This window comes from Podarcis liolepis (assembly GCF_965112155.1).
Source record: "Podarcis liolepis genome assembly, chromosome: 7".
Taxonomy (NCBI): domain Eukaryota; kingdom Metazoa; phylum Chordata; class Lepidosauria; order Squamata; family Lacertidae; genus Podarcis; species Podarcis liolepis.
In genome coordinates, this window is record NC_139561.1 from 87,916,474 (window position 1) to 87,935,724 (window position 19,251).

Here is a 19,251-nt window from a genome sequence, read left to right on the forward strand (position 1 = left end):
CCTCACCTCCATGGTGAAGTTGGTGTGCTTGTTGTCGAAGATGAGGGCCTCTTGGATGAGCTGGTGCTGCTGCTCCAAGATGTCGATGTTGGGCTTGTAATCCACGATGCTCTGCTCATACAGCTTCAGGTGATCTAGCTGGTCCTCCAGAGTCCCGTTCATCTCGATGGAGATGCGCCCGATCTCCTGGCGGAGGGGGGAGAGAAGAAGGCGGAGCCGTGTCAGGGCAAACAGGCCGGGCAGGCATAGATCCTGCCCAGAACTAGCTTGACCGCCTGGCTTTTAGACCTGGAAGGCACTGCCCCTAATTCAACCAGTGGGCTAGTATTATACTGTAAGTCCGCTACACCAGCCCAAAAGAAGAAGTCAGCGCTCTCCGACAATGGCTCGCGGCTTCACTCCACAGAAGAGGAAGTACTCTCAGCACCACGCCGCACCCCGACCCCGTTCCGGAGCCTTTTAAAAGGCTCATTCGCAGATCGGGGGGGTGTGCAAATGGTGCCCGCCGAGTCACCACGTTCACAGGCTTTTCCACCTGTGATTTTTTAGGGTCCCCACTTCGCCGCAGCGGCAAGACCCAATCCTGCAGAGCCGATTCCCTCCGGAGCTCGGAGGGAATCCGCCATTAGTCGCTGGCGCTAACCAGAAGTCTCGACCAGCCCAAAAGGCTCTCAGAGCAGCAGAGCCCATGGTGAGAGATGGGCCATTCCTGGCTCACACGTCTCACTGTTGGCTCTTACGCTGTACCGATGCTCCAGAGCTCCGGCTTTTTCCACCTGCCTTGCCCCACCCTCCAGAACCTGAGAGCCTTTCTCAAACCTTGACTATGAGAACAGCAAAAGCAGCTGGGAAGGGAGGAGGAATTCGGGGATATTTTCAAAAAACATTTTCGTCATCTGTGTGCCCTCGTTTCTCAATGTGATGCTGGTTTTGTGGTTATTTTATGCATTGTGTCCTGCCGTTATTTTTACCGATTACAGCTTAGTAATTCTTTATTCTAACTGATAAGTGTAAACTGTTTAATTATTATTTGCCGGTATTTAAATTAACTGTTTACTGTTATACGGTCATACCTCATGTTACGTTTGCTTCAGGTTGAGCGTTTTCAGGTTGCGTCCCGCGGCGACCCAGAAGTACTGGAAAGGGCTACTTCCGGGTTTCGCCGATCGCGCATGCGCAGACACACAAAATGACGTCATGCACATGCGCAGAAGTGGCGAATCGCGACCCTCACACTTGCAGACGCGGGCTGCATTCCTTTCAAGTTGTGAATGGGCCTTTGGAACGGATCCGGTTCGCAACCAGAGGTACCACTGTATTCTAATGGACTAATGAATATTGCTTTATTCAAGTTGTTTATTTTTAACTTATGCTTTTATCATGAGTTTTTAAAGAACTGGGTATGGTTGCTATTAGGCGTGTGATCTTTGCTGTCTATCTTGCAGACACGTAAACTGCCTTGTGTTTACAAGAAAGGCGGTATACGAATTGATAGTGAAAATGAAACAAAACGGAAATCTCTCCTCTCTGCACCTCTCCAAATTCTCCTGTGGGGCAAGCGGGGAGCAGCGGGCAGAGCACCCTCACCTCCATTTTGGTCTGGATCCAAGGCCCCACAATGTTGGCCTGGCTAGCAAACTGCCGGCGCAGATGTTCATTGGACTGCTGCTTGCTCTGCTCGTCTTGCAAGGCGTGGTCCCTCTTTGGCACCAACTGCTGGACCTGCTCCAACAAAAACGAGAACAAAAAGAGTTGGATCATTGACCCCCCAGCCTCTCCCACCAGCCAAACTGGCCGTGGGCCACTTCAGCTGGGCGTCTTCTCTCTCCCCCCATCTCCCTCCAGGACACTGCCTGGATTCGTGACACCATCCGGACATCTCATAGAATCCTAGAGTTGGAAGAGACCACAAGGGCCATCGAGTCCAACCCCCTGCCAAGCAGGAAACACCATCAGAGCACTCCTGACATATGGTTGTCAAGCCTCTGCTTAAAGACCTCCAAAGTAGGAGACTCCACCACACTCCTGGGCAGCAAATTCCACTGTCAAACAGCTCTTACTGTCAGGAAGTTCCTCCTAATGTTTAGGTGGAATCTTCTTTCTTGTAGTTTGGATCCATTGCTCCGTGTCCGCTTCTCTGGAGCAGCAGAAAACAACCTTTCTCCCTCCTCTATGTGACATCCTTTTATCTATTTGAACATGGCTATCATATCACCCCTTAACCTCCTCTTCTCCAGGCTAAACATGCCCAGCTCCCTTAGCCGTTCCTCATAAGGCATCGTTTCCAGGCCTTGGACCATCTCCACTCACCCTTTCCCACTTGGAGTTGATGATCTGCGGAGTGACCGAAGTGTACGGGTTGTTCCCGGAGAGTTTTATGTTGTTGTAGTCTGCAATCTTCTGCGCTTCGCTCTGGATACCCAGGATGGCCTCACGCTCCTTGTCCGCGTCGGGAAGGGTGGACTTGAACTGATCGTGGGCTGCAATCAATCCCTGGGAGAAAAAGGGGTTTGTTAGCTGCGATTCCTGGACTAGATTAAAATCTTTGGGTCCCTTCCAACTCTACTGTGCTACGATGTGGTGACCCAGGAGGCAGAGCGCCGCCTGTCAAGTTCTGTTTGGCCACGTGAAAGCAGCTTCAAGTACAGTGGTACCTCGGGTTAAGTACTTAATTCGTTCCGGGGGTCCGTTCTTAACCTGAAACTGTTCTTAACCTGAAGCACCACTTTAGCTAATGGGGACTCCCGCTGCCGCCACGCTGCCACGCCGCCAGAGCACAATTTCTGTTCTCATCCTGAAGCAAAGTTCTTAACCCGAGGTACTATTTCTGGGTTAGCAGAGTCTGTAACCTCGAGTCTGTGACCCGAGGCACCACTGTACAGGCATATGAACCCGTCTTATACCAAGTCAGGATGCAGGAAGCTGCCTTCAGGTGATGGGTCCCCCAAGCCTCAGGTGATCTTCCCCAGTCCTGGGGACCCAAGATTCTCTGAACTGGTGTCATGGAGTGGTTGGACTCTGAGGAGTGGTGGGAGGAACCAGTTGGGAAAGGAGGAAGGAGGTTCGGAGCCCAGGGAGGGATGGTGGGACAACGACGGGTGCTCAGAGGGAGAAGACCGGGAAGAGGAGGTGTCAGAGGCCGAAGGGGTGACAGGACTTAGTGAGCAGGGAGAGTCTGTGGCAGAAAGAAGTTCAGAATCAAGAGGCTGGAGAGGAGGGAGGCCAAGGTGAGTCTGGCTGGTGTGTCCTCTTGCTGCTGTGACAAGCTCCCCTTCTCCCAGAACCAGGAGAGGCGTGAAAAGGGTGGAGGAGAGGTTGGCTGCATGTAGGCACAGTAGACAGCATCTTAAAAAGCAGAGACATCACGTTGCCAACAAAGGTCCGTATAGTTAAAGCTATGGTTTTCCCAGTAGTGATGAATGGAAGTGAGAGCTGGACCATAAAGAAGGCTGATGGCCGAAGAATTGATGCTTTTGAATTATGGTGCTGGAGGAGACTCTTGAGAGTCCCATGGACTGCAAGAAGATCACACCTATCCATTCTTAGGGAAATCAGCCCTGAGTGCTCACTGGAAGGACAGATCCTGAAGCTGAGGCTCCAGTACTTTGGCCACCTCATGAGAAGAGACGACTCCCTGGAAAAGACCCTGATGTTGGGAATTATGGAGGGCATAAGGAGAAGGGGATGACAGAGGACGAGATGGTTGGATAGTGTTCTCGAAGCTACCAGCATGAGTTTGACCAAGCTGCGGGAGGCAGTGGAAGATAGGAGTGCCTGATGTGCTCTGGTCCAGGGGGTCACGAGGAGTCGGACATGACTAAACGACTAAACAACAACAACAACAAGAGGCACAGTCTCCAATTGCTTGGGGAAAAGCCCTGGTGAGAGGCAGGGCCTTTCAGTCTTGGTACTGATTTTCACGGAGTCAACAAAGCCTGTGGGGATCGTGTTTTGCTAACAAGGAGTTAGCTCACTCTTTGATGACTGGCCGGCACGTTCCTGGGGCAACTGAATTGCGCCCGGTGACCTTCCACCCCCTCCTCCTACCTCGATCTCCTCGATGGTGTGGACAATGAACATGTCCTGCAGGTCCTCCATGGCGCTCTCCATCCAGTTGTTGAAGGGCGCTGCCCGCTTGGCATATTCCAGGTGGAGCTGGTCAATGGTCTCCAACTGCTTCTCTGTTTTCTGTGCAGGAGAGAAATGGGTCAGGTGATCGGGTCACATGACACAGCGCCGACTCTCCCCTGCGCCCCCGGCCAAAGGTCAGGGCAAGCTGCAGGAGCCTCCCGGCTCACCTCCAAGGCTTCCCTCCGTGTGTGGGTCAAGGACCCTAGCGAGTCCCACTGGTCACAGATCTTCTGGCACCGGGTGTTGACACTGGGCGAGTCGTAGTAGTCCAACTCGCTGCGGGGCAGAGAGAAAGGGGGCATTATTTGGGGCCAGGCCAGTGGGGCTAAGCTCTCTTCCCCCTACGGCCTTCATACAATCACAATGGGCCAAACATCTTGGGAGAAAAGGAGGAGAAATTACCGCATTTTTTTGCTCTGTAAGACTCACTTTTTCCCTCCTAAAAAGTAAGGGGAAATGTGTGTGCGTCTTATGGAGCGAATGCAGGCTGCGCAGCTATCCCAGAAGCCAGAACAGCAAGAGGGATTGCTGCTTTCACTGCGCAGCGATCCCTCTTGTTGTTCTGGCTTCTGAGATTCAGAATATTTTTCTTCTTGTTTTCCTCCTCCAAAAACTAGGTGCGTCTTGTGGTCTGGTGCGTCTTATAGAGCGAAAAATACGGTATATTCTTAAGGCTCTCTTGTTGCAGAGATCATGATCTCTGCTTAGAGCACACCTGTGGTCTTTTAATTAATGGAACAAATAGCTCCGTTAGCAGAGCATGAGATTCTCAATCTCAGGGTTGTGGGTTTGAGCCGCAGAAATATTCAGGAAATCAGCAACCGGGTGCGAGAGACGCCATGCATCTATTTCCTCCCTGAGCCCGGCTGCTGCGCAACCTACACAGTGGCAACTCTTGGGCACCAGAGGGTGCTGTTCCCCCCTTTCAAGGCTCTCTGCCCACCAGGCGGACAGGTTGGGAGCTCTCCCCCAAAGTCTCTGGGGGGTAGGGTGGCCCGGCCCAATCTGCCCAGCGCCCAGCCCCAACAGCGGCATGTTCCCAGCCAACACCTCCCCCCCCTCCCAGCCCAAATGCAAAGTTTTTAGCAGAGCTCCTCTGGAAGGCTGCATGTCGCTACACGTTTGGGATGGAGAAAGAAAAGCCGGGAGGTTTGCCAAGCGAAATACCTTGGGAGGGGGCCAGCGGAGCCACAGCAACAAGACACGCGGGGTAAACAGGAGGCCTGGTTTCAGGCAGAACACCCCTAACCTCAGATCTGTGTCTAACTCATGACGAGGGGGTGGGAGAGAAGGGTATTTATTGCCTAGCGACTCCCGAAGCAACAGATGCGGGGTGAAAAGGCTTCGGCGGCCTTCAAATGGCGCTTTCGCTATTTCAAGGCTTTTTTTTCTTTGCAAGAGAGGCGTTTGTGTGTGTGTTCTCTCCCCCACGAAGCCATGCCGTAGGGCCACACACATCCATGTTTCCAAGTTCCCTGCCATTCCCAGCCACGGGAATAAGAGCCGCTATTCATGGCTCTCGCGTGTGTGTACTAATTGTGTGCGAGTTTATCCGAGTTGGGGGGACGGGAGAGGGAGAAGGGGGGGGAGGACAAAGAAGTTTGCAGCAAACTCTTACAATAAGCACATTCTGGTGTCACACAAAGGGAGGAGGGAAGGAGAACAATAGGGGCACTGTGTATCTCGTGTGTGTGTGTGTGTGTGTGTGTGTGTGTGTGTGTGTGCAAGTGGAAGAGAACACTCTTTTAGGAACTCTTTCCAAAAGGAGAGGTGATCCCAGCCGTTTCTGTGCAGGAGCCAAAGACGCATTGGAAAGGGATTCTCAGTGACAAACGGAAAGGGGCGGTGAGGTTGCTATTTTGGACCTGCCAAAAATATCACACAGTGTCTCTTTGTGTCGCCCCCCTTGCTGCAAGACGGTTCAAGTCACACACACACACACAAGTGGGCCTGGGCGGTGCAATGGAATGGCGGCTGGGAAGCTTTCTAAAGAGCCCGGAGGCTGCTGATGTTTCCTTTACACAGGATGCAGGAAAATCTTACGGCATAAATGTGCATGTGCGCGCACACACACACAGCCCAGAGCGACCGAAATTGGGATTTTTACTGTCTGGGCTTGAGGGGGCCAGAGGACTGGCTCAGGAGGAAGCCACAAGTGTCCTGGCTTTAGAGCGGCAGTCTGATAGTTTCAGCAAGGAGGCTGCTCCAAGCGTCGTGGTTTCATTCAGCTTTAGGTTCCCAGTTGTGGATGGATGTCAACTCCCACCATCCTTGGTCTCTGATCTAAGACGGCTGTGGATGATGGGAGTTGTAGTCCACCGATGCAGAACCACAGAGTTGGAAAGGACCCCAAGTGTCATCTAGTCCAGGGGTCTGCAACCCGCGGCTCCGGAGCCGCATGTGGCTCTTTTACACCTTTGCCGCGGCTCCGGGCCGGATACTAGCAAGAGGAGGAGGCGCATTGTGCGCCCCGACACTCCCCACTGTGGCGGGCGCTGTACTGGCTGTGACATCGCATGGGGGCGGTGCGTGCGTTAATCACGCACCATCTCGACGTCACCTTCCCACCCGCTGTCGGCTCTGGAGATATACTTGTTTTAAATGTCGCAATGGTTTTGCGGCTCCCAGTTTGTTTTTTCTTCAGAAATGGGTCCAAGTGGCTCTTTTTGTCTTAAAGGTTGCAGACCCCTGATCTAGTCGAACCCCCTGCAATGCAGGAACTGCAGGTAAAGAATCCCTGACAGATGTCCGTCCAAACTCTTGCGTAATAAACCTCCAGTGAAGGGCAGTGCCATCTTCCAAAGTGGTCCGTTCTGCTGCCGGACAGCTCTTAGCGCCAGGAAGTTCTTCCTGGCCTGGGGCCTGAGTTTGAAGAACACCTGCCCCAGAACTGTATTTTTTTCTACTGTCTTTTATGCTGCTTTTACAATTACTGTATTTTTCGCTCTATAAGACGCACTTTCCCCCTCCTAAAAAGTAAGAGGAAATGTGTGTGTGTCTTATGGAACGAATGGAGGCTGCGCAGGTTTTGCTGAAGCCAAGAGAACAAGAGGGATCGGTGCGCACCAATCCCCCTTGCTCTCCTGGCTTCGCACTGCTGGAGAGGCGCTGCACAGCTTTCCCTCTCTGCGCAGTGCCCCTTCAGCAAAGCGGGAGGAGAAATGGAAGGGGCTCCGTTTCTCCTGCCGCTTTGCTGAAGGGGTGCTCCGCAGAGAGGAAGAGAATATTTTTTTTCTTGTTCTCCTCCTCTAAAACTAGGTGCGTCTTATGGTCGGGTGCGTCTTATAGAGCGAAAAATACAGTAGGTGTTTTGAATTTGTTCGCCACCCTGAGCCCAGTTTTTGAACCGGGAAGGGCAGGGTATATATAAAAATTTATTTATATTTATTTAACTGGCTGGAATTCAAGGCCAAGCTCAGAACAGAAGAACCTGGCGGGTGGACCAAGCCAAGGGCCCGTCCAGCCCAGTATTCCTGTTCTCACAGTGGCCAAACAGATGTCCCAATGGAAAGCAGCCCACAAGCCGGTCATGGATGCGACAGCGCCCCCAGTCCCAATATTATGTGTGCTCATGGGCATAGCCTGGGTGGAGGTGCCCCCAGAAAGAGAGCTGCTTTTGCCGGGGGTGGGGGGAGGCCTGGGGAACAGCGTACTTGAGCTCCTGCGCGATGGCCGCTATCTGCTCCACACGATCCTGGTGAGCCGCCAGATCGCTCTCAAAAGCCTCGTGCTTCCGGATCAGGGCCTTGATATCCGACAGGGTGGCCGCCTCGTAGTCCTTCTGCCGCAGCATGGTCTCTTTACCTGGGGTTGTGAAGAAGAAGAAGAGTTTGGATTTGATATCCTGCCTTTCACTCCCTTTAAGGAGTCTCAAAGCGGCTAACATTCTCCTTTCCCTTCCTCCCCCACAACAAACACTCTGTGAGGTGAGTGGGGCTGAGAGACTTCAGAGAAGTGTGACTGGCCCAAGGTCACCCAGCAGCTGCAGGTGGAGGAGCGGGGAATCGAACCCGGTTCCCCAGATTAGGAGACTACCGCTCTTAACCACTACACCACACTGGCTCTCTTGTGGGGAGAGAAGGTGGCAGGGGCTGGTCAAAAGCAATCGAGGAGCCCCCTCCCCCCCCCCCGTCGCAAGACAATAAAAAAGCATTAAGATAAATTCAACAGTGTAAATATGTGTTGATAGATGCAACAATGGATTAGTGAATGGTTTAGTTCCTGTAAAATATGCAGGGATGTATGGTATGTAAAGGGACGCGGGTGGCGCTGTGGGTTAAACCACAGAGCCTAGGACTTGCCGATCAGAAGGTCGGCGGTCGAATCCCCGCGACGGGGTGAGCTACCGTTGCTCGGTCCCTGCTCCTGCCAACCTAGCAGTTCGAAAGCACGTCAAAGTACAAGTAGATAAATAGGTACCGCTCTGGCGGGGAGGTAAACGGCGTTTCCGTGTGCTGCTCTGGTTCGCCAGAAGCGGCTTAGTCATGCTGGCCACATGACCCGGAAGCTGTACACCGGCTCCCTCGGCCAATAAAGCGAGATGAGCGCCACAACCCCAGAGTCGTCCGCGACTGGACCTAATGGTCAAGGGTCCCTTTACCTTATGGTATGTAAAATGAACATACCATACAGGGTATGTTCCACAGAAAGAGAAGTCACTGATTTGAGGTGGTTTAAATGAATGAAATGTAAATTAGAAAAAATTAATAAAAAATTATAAACGTGATATGGGGGGGGGGGGAGAGAAGAGGAATGTCACCAGTCTCCCATGGAGCCTGTCACAAGGACAGCTGTAGCACAATATATCCTCCAGTTCAAGTGTCACCTCGGCCCCACCTACAGGCAATCCATGTGGTCTTGAGACAGACACCATTTCCCTCCATCTCCCCCTCTTCCTCATCTGCTGGACTACCTAACAGGGTTGTTTTACCTCACAGCAGAGCCTGCCGGCTGAACTTGGCTGAATGAAAAGACGCGCCCAACTTTGCTGCTCCAGGCCACTCAGTAGGAGGGGGTGGCAGTGCTTTGGACTACAAATCCCATCAGCCCCAGCCAGCAGCCTGATGGGAGTTGTAGCCCAAAACAGCTGAAGGGCATCGGGCCAAGAAGAAGGCTACCCTGAAAGGTGTAAGGCAGGGGTCAGCAAGCTTTTTCAGCAGGGGGCCGGTCCACTGTCCCTCAGACCTTGTGGGGGGCCGGTTTATACTTTGTGGGGGGGAAATGAACGAATTTCTATGCCCCACAAATAACCCAGAGATGCATTTTAAATAAAAGGACACATTCTACTCATGTAAAAACACCAGGCAGGCCCCACAAATAACCCGGAGATGCATTTTAAATAATTAGACTATATGGAAATGGCTGAAATGACTGGCAGAATCCGAGACCAGGGAGAAGAGTTGGTGGAAGAAGATTGGAGGAAATTTAAAACTTATTTACAGAAATATTGTAAAATTTTTGAATGCTGATGACATTGAAATGAATCGAAGGGGTTCTAGCAACAAGGTAAAATGTAAGATGGGATTGATAATAGATAAACTAATAGGACACGAATTTGCTGAACCAATTTTTAAAAGGGATACAAAAAAGGGAGACGTGAGGAAGTCAGGAAAATAAGTTAACTAAAGATGAGAAATTAAGAAAGAGGGAGTTTTTGTTTTCTTTTATATGTGTTTTTTCCCTTCTTTTTGTGTTTAATGTTTGTATTTTGTAATTTTGTATTTTTCTGTTTTTGTATTTTTCTGAACTTTTCTATTGATAAAACCTAATAGAATATTATAAAAAAATAAAAACAATAAAAGCACACATTCTACTCATGTAAAAACACACTGATTCCCAGACTGTTCATGGGCTGGATTGAGGAGGCGATTGGGCCGGATCCGGCCCCCGGGCCTTAGGTTGCCTACCCATGGTGTAATACAATAATGCCAGAAAACTGCCACCTGTGCTGCTGATAGTAGTACGACTCATGCAACACGTTGGCGACTAATGTACACACAACAATAACCAAAATAATTATACATTCTTTATCAATCTTCTGAGAAAAGTACAAAACTAGCCACCTCAGCGGGAAGGTAGGGGCGGCGCCCAGAGGCTTCCTGCAGCCAATCAGAAGCCACGCCAGCATGGCTGCCCGCCCAGAGGCATCCGCGGCTTTTGACTGGCTGCAATCAGAAGCCGTGCCGCGTCACGGAAGTCAGTCTCTGCACCGCGCCTGTTTAGCGCGGGGACTGACAGAGCGGGCTGCAGGGCCCGCAAGGTTCACGGGCCGGATTAGCAAGCCTGGTGGGCCGTATCTGACCCGCGGTCCTTAGTTTGACGACCTCTGGTGTAAGGTCTCTGAAACAATGACTTGCCCTCGCTGCCACTACAGCCGTTGGCACCTGTCTGTCTCGAGAGGCAATGGAGTGCGCCTCCGGGGGTGAAGTCAAATCACTGCATTAGCAGCTATCCAAGTGAGCTCAGACCAGAGACCAGACCCCTCTCTCGGCCCCACTGATGTGGTCCCAAGGAAAGCAGAGCAGGACGTTTGGCACCAGCTTGGCTGCAGGAGCTGCTGGAAGGTGGCATACAAGGCACCATCCAACTGCCTTAGGGACTCCGCTCTGGATTTGTGTAGTTTACTCCTTTTCCTCTCCCGAAGGTATTACGCACGGCAGCGGAGGTTAATGGGTCAGTCATAGCTGTCAACTTACAGATTTGAAAATAAGGGACCAGCAGCCTCGAAAATAAGGGATCAGCAGCCAAAATAAGGGATTTTCTGAACACAGGTATGTTCAACTTCTGAGCCCCTCTGAGACAAAGGCAGAAAGCCCAGCCAGCAGCCAAACGAAGCCTCAAGCGGTGGTTCCCACAGCACAGCAACCCGGCAAAGGGGATGCAGCAAGGAAAACCACCGTCACCTCTCCGCTGGGAAGCGCTGAGCAAAGTCCCCAGGCAACGCGGCCGATTTGATCGGCACAAGGCATGCAAGCTCCACCTCCCAGTCGTTCTTAGACTCCTTATTGGGTGAGCAATGCAGCCAAGCAACACAGTTGGAGCCTCCCTCCTCCCTGGCCAGCAGGGAGGGAGGGAGAAGAGCCGCTTCCTTTGAAACCCAGGAAATTTAAGGGACATCATCAATAAGGGACAGCAGCGGGACACGGCGCTGGGATAAGGGACTGTCCCACCAAATAAGGGACGGTTGACAACTATGGTCAGAGTATCACTCAAGATTAATAGCGCCCCCTGATGTCCTCACTGGTCAGGGCGGGGGGTGGGGTGCCTGGAGGGGTGGGCTGGTGTTTCAAGGATTCCCCCACCCATGTCAGCAGCGCAGGCCAGCTCAGGGAATCCCCAAGGTATCCTCTCCTTGGGATGACATCACCGACCCCTCATTGGCCGAAGGGAATTCAGGGCTTGCCCAGGGTCTCCACACCTGGAGGAGGACACAGGTGGTTTCTGAAGCCCTTGTGGCTCACAAGTTTAGGGGGGGAAAGATGGGGTGAGGTACAGAGGGGAAGATCTCCGTTCTAAAAGCAAAGTCTCTCTGCCTCGGCTGCTTGCACTCAGCCAGCTCAGAAACTGTCCCGTTCCCCCACCGCCGCCGCCCCATCATCTCTCCACCACAGCTCCCAGTTTGTCTGGATTTCTGTCTGGCCGGCAGCCAAGGGAGAATTTTCAAAGCTAAGCATGTCCCGGGGAACAGCTGACTAGAACAGAAGAGCGCTTTTCAAAAAAACTCAAGCCGCTTTTCCGCTCCCGACTCAAATAGCTTTCGAATTAGCGCAGAGGGCTCCGGCGAACGTTGCCAGGTTGAGAGCAGAGGCAGCTTTTGCCTTGGCCCCCAGGCTGGGGCTCGGAAAAGGAAGCCCAAACCAGAGGGATGAGCTGAGAGGAAGCAGGAGCCCGAGGAAAAGGCTCCGAAGCTCAGGAATGTCAGCGGCACGCAGTTTTCTCGTTTCCTGCGCAGCCGGAGGAAGCCCAGAGCCGGCTTCCTGTGTCTGGGACCCTCTTTGAGAGGGTGGGAGGAGCAGACAGGAGTTTCAGGGGGCTGTGGGCAAGGGAGCCCCAGATTCCGCCTTGGAGAATGTGGGCTGGTGGTCCTGGTGCCTTTAAAAACTTTTGAGTTGAAAGCAAGGCCCTGTAATAAACAAAAATCTGCCCTTATTCCCTTATGGGGGACACAAGAGCCCTCATAGAGTCCTTTGTAGGTTCTCCATCGGTCTGAGAAAAGAACAGAGGCCAATAACAGAGGCCAACCAGAGAATATTGAGAAGCAAAGCAGCTGGTAAGCCTGATCTTTATTGAAACTGTTGCAACAGGGTGCTCCCCTCACACGCAGGAAAGGAGGACGACCCCGAACCAAGGTGTGCCCGCCCTTATATAGACATTTAAATTGCCCGCCCTGGAGTCCAAGACCACCCCCAGACACATCACACCTACATCACAGAAAGGGTGGTCAACAACAGAAATCTGAGTGCATTGTTTACCTCCTGTCTGGCAGGTTACCTGTTAATGGTCACTTGATTGGATACCCTGGGGAGCCTGGCCAGTCTTTTGTAATGATAAATACTTAGTTCCTGAGCCAGGCCACAGGCTCACCCTGTTCATATACAGACATACCCTTAAGATAGGATTTGTGAAGGAAAAGACAATGGGGAGGCTTTTCCGTTTTCCTTTGCAGAGAAAACATTTGGTCAGTTTGGGAGCCAAAATGGTTTCATGGTTGTTTTCCTGTGCTGCTTTAGACATGTGGTTTATATATTTATGTACGTGTTTGCTTGGTACATTTATTATATATATAAGACCTTTTTTTTTTTTATTTCAGCCCCCACCAGGGGTTTGAGCTAAGAAGGTAGAGGCATACCCACAGCCACCCACACCCCGAGGCCTGGGGGCTGCATTTTGCAAGTGCAGCTGAGCAGTTTATTTAGAAATGTCTGCCCTCCTGTTCTTTCTCTCTTAATAAATTTATATTGGAGGCGATGCTGAATTTAACTGCAAATCGTTTCTTACAATGTGCATCAGCTATGGAACGAATGTTTGCCTATTTCATTTTTGTCCTTGATTTCTATTGATTACTTATGTTACTCCGTTTTAGAACCAATAAAGCATTTAAAAATAAAACAAAGATTTACATCCCTTTTCCTCCAAGGAGCTCAAGGTGGCGGTTCTCCTGCCTTCTCCATTTCATCCTCAAAAGAACCCTGGAGGGTAAGCTAGGCTGAGAAGCTGTGACTGGCCTAAGGTTGCCCACAGTGAGTTGTGCAGCCGAGTGGAGATTCGAACTCTCGTCTCTTGGGACAGCTTAGTAGGAGGAGCACGAGGCTCCTGGGCCCAGCCTTGCAGGGGTGTTTTGCAGATGAAAAGGGTGGGGAGCAAGGAGAACCACACACGTCACCTTGACCTCCTTGGGAGAAACGGCGGGATGGAAACGTAATAAAACAGATAATGCATAATAAGTGCAAAGAGACACGGGCGGCGCTGTGTGTTAAACCACAGAGCCTAGGACTTGCCGATCAGAAGGTCGGCGGTTCGAATCCCCGCGACGGGGTGAGCTCCCGTTGCTGGGTCCCTGCTCCTGCCAACCTAGCAGTTCGAAAGCACGTCAAAGTGCAAGTAGATCAATAGGTACCACTCCTGCGGGAAGGTAAATGGCGTTTCCGTGCGTTGCTCTGGTTCGCCAGAAGCGGTTTAGTCATGCTGGCCACATGACCCGGAAGCTGTACGCCGGCTCCCTCGGCCAATAAAGCGAGATGAGCGCCGCAACCCCAGAGTCGGCCACGACTGGACCTAATGGTCAGGGGTCCCTTTACCTTTAATAAGTGCAAAAGAGAACCAAGCACGTCTATAACTGCCTCGGGGGATCAGACATCAACTGGCTGAAAAACAGAGTTTTGGTTACCTTCCTGCTGCTGCCTATAGAAACCGACTGCCCACTTTGATGGATGAAGCCAAGTTGTGGGGTGGGGGGAGGGAGGAAGAGGTTGGTGGGGGGGTCGGGGGGGCTCCTCCCCTTTGCTGCAAGGAGAAAGGAATTTGCCACGTGCCTGACCAAGCCCAACAGGAAGCTGCAGGGAGGCTGATAACACTCCCAGGCTCGGCTAAGAATAGGGCGGGAAACAAAAGGACTGCAGCCAGAACCCAAGGAGATAAACAACTGGTCTTGGGCTTTCAGGAGACGTAGCAGAGCTCTCTGGGCCTGCAGGCTCCTCCTCGTTGGAAGGGTGTTGTAGCTTCTTAAACAAAACACACACACACAAAAGGCTGGGCAACTCCTACGGGAGTCAAGCTGGCACTGCAAAGTGTTAGGTATGATGCTAAGTCCAGTCTGGTATGGTTTGCCGGTGTGATAGGAATTTTGAGGTCTTAGATATATGTTAAATGTTCATAAGTGTCCCAACCAAGCACGTACATAGATCAGCACAGGAAGACCGACCCGAAACCATTTTTGATTCCCAAACTGAAATGTTTTCTCTGCAAGGTCAAAGGAAAATGGAAAAGCCTCCCCATTGTCTTTTCCTTCACAAATCCTGTCTTAAGGGCACATTTGACTTGGCTCAGGAACTAAGTATTTATCATTACAAAAGACTGGCCAGGCTCCCCAGGCAATCCAATCAAGTGACCATTAAACAGGTAATTTGGCAGACAGGAGGTAAACAAGTCACTCAGATTTCTGCTGTAGACCGCCTTTTCTGTGATGTAGGTACAGTGGGGCCTCGCAAGACAAAAATAATTCGTTCCGCGAGTCTTTTCGTCTTGCGATGTTTTTCGTCTTGCGAAGCACGGTCCGTTGCAACTGCGCCTCTTCAAGCGGCTTTAAAAAAAAAAGCGCAAGACGTTTTCGTCTTGCGAAGCAAGCCCATAGGGAAATTCGTCTAGCGAAGAAACGCAAAACGGAAAAACCCTTTCGTCTAGCGAGTTTTTCGTCTTGCGAGGCATTCATCTTGCGGGGCACCACTGTATGATGTATCGGGGGGGGGTAGTCTTAGGTTACACCCCTTCTGTGATGTATGTATGATGTATGGAGGGGTGGTCTTGAGCTCCAGGGCAGGGAATTTAAAATGTCTATATAAGGCCTTGCGCACCATTGTTCTGGGTTCCTCCTCCCTCCTACGTGTGGTGAGCCAGGACCCTGTTGCAACAGATCAATAAAGATCAGGCTTACTAGCTGCTTTGCTTCTCAATATTCTCTGATTGGCCTCTGTTATTTTCTCCTACCAATAGGGATCCTACGTAAGGACTCTATATGGGCTATTGGATACCCCATAAGGGAAAAAGGGCAAATTTTGTTTACAACAGAGGGACAGTCCCGGGTTTACAGAAGCCGCCCCAGTTTCTGATTTGATTCCAGAATGTCCCGCTTTTCCTTAGGAAGTCCCTCTTTTCAACGAGAAATGTTGGAAGGTACAGGTTTGATATGGCCAGCAATGCCTTTCCAGGTTACCAGGCACAGAGGCAGAAAGAGGGGCAAGGAGTAGATACTGGGCCAGCTACCCAAACAAAAACTACAGTGGTGCCTCGCAAGATGAAAAGAATCCGTTCTGTGATTCTCTTCGTCTAGCGGTTTTTTCGTCTTGCGAAGCAAGCCCATGGAAGGATTAGCGGATTAGCGCTATTAGCGGCTTTTAGTGGCTTATCTGCAGATCGGATCAGCTGATAAGCGGCTTAGCGGCTTAGGAAAAGGGGGGGGGGAAACCCAGCAGGAACTCGCAAGACATTGTCGTCTTGCGAAGCAAGCCCATAGGAAATTCGTTTTGCGAAGCACCTCCAAAACGGAAAACTCTTTCGTCTAGCGAGTTTTCAGTCTTGCGGGGCACCACTGTAAGATTCTCAGGTAGCCCAAACACTGCGTAGGTCAGTCGTTGTTCTTCCCTGCCTGCCATTATTTCACAGAATCCCAGAACTGCAGAGCTGGAAGTACAGGAAACCTTGGAAGGAAGCTACCAAGTCCTCTTAGGTTTCATCATACGCAGGCAAGAAGGGAAAGCGGAGTGTAGTCAGAAAACACACTCTGGACTTTAAGGAGGCCGGTTTCAAAAAGCCCAAAGGAACTACTGGGTGAAAGTCCCAAGGTCAGAAATACTCCGAGAGGAGTCCAAGATGGATGATTCTTAAAAGCAAAACATTGAAAGCACAAAGGCAGACCAACAAGAAATATACCCTATTTTTCGCTCTATAAGACGCACCAGACCCCAAGACGCACCTAGTTTTTGGAGGAGGAAAACAAGAAAAAAAACATTCTGAATCTCAGAAGCCAGAACAGCAAGAGGGATCGCTACGCAATGAAAGCAGCAATCCCTCTTGCCATTCTGGCTTCTGGGATAGCTGCACAGCCTGCATTCGCTCCATAAGACGCACACACATTTCCCCTTACTTTTCAGGAGGGAAAAAGTGAGTCTTATAGAGCAAAAAATACGGTAGGTGGAAGGAACCTGAAGAAACTGGTGCGGCTGCAGAGGAAGAAGAAAAATATTTGTAACCTGTCATGCGAGCCCGAGTTCATTCTGAGCTTTGGCCCGCCTGACCTTCTCCCTGCAACTGTTGACTACTCGTGTGTATTCTTCCTTCGCGATTTCCCCTTTCTTCTGTTTCTTAAATGTGCCCTTCTTAAATCTCAGCTCATCTGTAAGCTCCTTATGCAGCTACCTTGATGCGTGTGATGGCAGGATGGAGGGCAGGGTCTCTGGTGCTCAAGGTGGGCAAAGTCAAATGGGAATATTTTACTACCTTTAATTAATTAATTTTATTGGTTGCTCTTTTTCCATGGCAACTCAGAGAGACTTATAATATTTTAAGCAAAGCAAACAAACATATACGTACATTAAAACCAGCATAAACACCCTCTTGCATTAAACCATCTCATTGCAAAAAAACAGGGCCATAGATAAGTTGAAAGCAGAAGGCCTGGTTGAAAAGTAATGTTTTTGCCTTGCCTGGTGCCTACAGATATGCAGTGAAGGTGTCAGAAGAGCCTCCCTAGGTAGAGCAAACAGGGAGCCACCACTGAGAAGGCCCAATCTCGTCTTGCTGCCCTCCAGACTTCTTGTGGGGGACACACATGAAGAAGGGCCTCAGATGATGATGGCAGGATCTGGGTTGGTTCGTACGGGTCCTGAACAGTTTAAGGCTTTAAAGTTCCAAAACCTGCATTTTGAACAGAGCCTGGAAACTAACTGGTAGCCTTTGAAGTCAGGCCAGGATTGGTATCATGTGCTCAGACCGTCTTGCACCGGTGAGCTCTCTCTCTCTCTCTCTCTATATATATATCTCTATCTCAGCATATGCATACCCCAATGCTCTAAGAGCAGCTATTTAACAGCAGCTACTCCCCCCGAATTCCCCCCAGGCATGAAAAATAAAATAGGACATGTCATGTTGGATCTGAATCAACACTGGCCTAACCCAGCGCTCTGTCTCCGGCAGCAGTTAGCCAAGCGTTCCCTGGGGAATCTCATGAGGAGGAGGCGGAAGAGTCTCCATCTCCCTCCTCTTGTTCCCCTTTCTTTCTAATAAAAGCTGTCCTTGCAAGCGGCCGCCACCCCTGTGGCAATGAGTTCTTTAGGCTTCACAGGCACCTGCTTAGAAGAAGACGCTCTCTGCCCAGTGTCCGAGCTGCTAGCGCATTTCGCATTCAGTCTATGCGACAAGGTCATGCGCGGAGAAGGGCGCAGTGGCTCCCAGGAAGCCCCTCGAGCTATTTTGCGAGCCGCCTTGCGGGGAGAGCCAAGTGCGAATGTGATCCCATTCAGCAGCCTGGGTTAAGGGGGGTACGTATGCAGTGGGAGAGCTCAGAAAACCCAGGCTGTGTTGCCGAGTTGCTGGCACTCAGAAAACACCACCAGGCTAGGGGACTAAATGTCTGGCTCTGGGTAAGGCAAGTTTCATTGGTTCATTGGCTCCCTGCCCCCCCAACCAAAGAAAAACCAGAAGTTCACTCAGCCCCCTTTTCTTCTTTCAATTATTTCAGTCGCTCCCAAAACCCACGGAAAAGCAGAAACAGATCGCTTCTGCGCAGCTGTAAGCGCCCCCTGCCCCCCTCCACACACTTGCGCAAGCTAAACTATGTTTACACCCCCCCAACCCGGCAATGTTCTTTCCCCCAACCCTATGAGAACAACATTCCACCCAGCACATTCCTTCCAGAAGGGGGGATTATGGCATTTCTCTACGGGGCGAGACCCGCAGCTGCCATGTTGGAAGGTTCTGCCCTCGCGCCTTGACATCTGGCCAGACTGGAAGAGGCCGAAGGCTAGGCGTTTAATAAAAAGGCAGCGGTACACCCCCCCCCCCCGGCCACCAGCACCGTCACGGGGGGCACTTGGGTAGAACGTAGCGGAAGGGGGCATGGCGGGACTCCACTAGTTCACTCCATGCCTTTGACCTGCAGGATTTGAACTCCATGCAGTATCTGTCCTGCATTCTTTTTTTAAAGAGTCATTCCCTTTCTGCTTTGGAACTCCCTGCCTATTGACATTGTGATAGGAATTTTGAGGTCTTAGATATATGGTAATGTTCATAAGTGTACCAACCAAGCACGTACATAGAACAGCACAGGAAGACCAACCTGGAACCATTTTGATTCCTAAACTGAGCCAATGTTTTCTCTACAAGGTCAAAATGGGAAACCTCCCCAACGTCTCTTTCCTCACAAATCCCGTCTTAAGGGCACATTTAAGATATGAATAGGGCGTGAGCGTGTGACCTGGCCCAGGAACTAAGTATTTATCACTACAAAAGAAAGGCCAGGCTCCCCAGGCAATCCAATCAAGTAACCTGCCAGACAGGAGATAAACAATATCCAAATTTCTGTTTTAGACCGCCTTTTCTGTGACGTAGGTGTGATGTATCTGAGGGGTGGTCTTAGGTCACACCCCTTCTGTGATGTATGTATGATGTTTCTGAGGGTGGTCTTGATCTACAGGGTGGCAATTTCAAAAGTCTTTATAAGGCCTTTCACACCATTTTTCTGGGTCCCTCCTCCTCTCCTGCGTGTGAGGGGAGCACCCTGTTGCAACAGATCAATAAAGATCAGGCTTACTAGCTGCTTTGCTTCTCAATATTCTCTGCTTGGCCTCTGTTATTTTTTCCTACCAATAGGGAACCTATGTAAGGACTCTATATGGGCTCTTGGATACC

At 50.9% G+C, this 19,251-nt stretch overlaps 1 protein-coding gene across 4 annotated transcripts in view; it reads right to left on the reverse strand.

Moving 5' to 3' along the window:
- Positions 1 to 19,251, reverse strand: part of ACTN4 (actinin alpha 4) — a 134,585-nt gene that overhangs the window by 9,467 nt on the left and 105,867 nt on the right. For all 4 annotated transcript variants that reach the window (XM_083515797.1, XM_083515800.1, XM_083515798.1 and 1 more), the window contains exons 12-17: positions 7,785 to 7,935; positions 4,299 to 4,407; positions 4,048 to 4,188; positions 2,311 to 2,493; positions 1,588 to 1,722; positions 7 to 186 (exon numbers count right to left, since the gene is read on the reverse strand). In XM_083515797.1, coding sequence (XP_083371923.1) covers positions 7 to 186; positions 1,588 to 1,722; positions 2,311 to 2,493; positions 4,048 to 4,188; positions 4,299 to 4,407; positions 7,785 to 7,935 — 899 coding nt within the window. The remainder of the gene's footprint in view (positions 1 to 6; positions 187 to 1,587; positions 1,723 to 2,310; positions 2,494 to 4,047; positions 4,189 to 4,298; positions 4,408 to 7,784; positions 7,936 to 19,251) is intronic.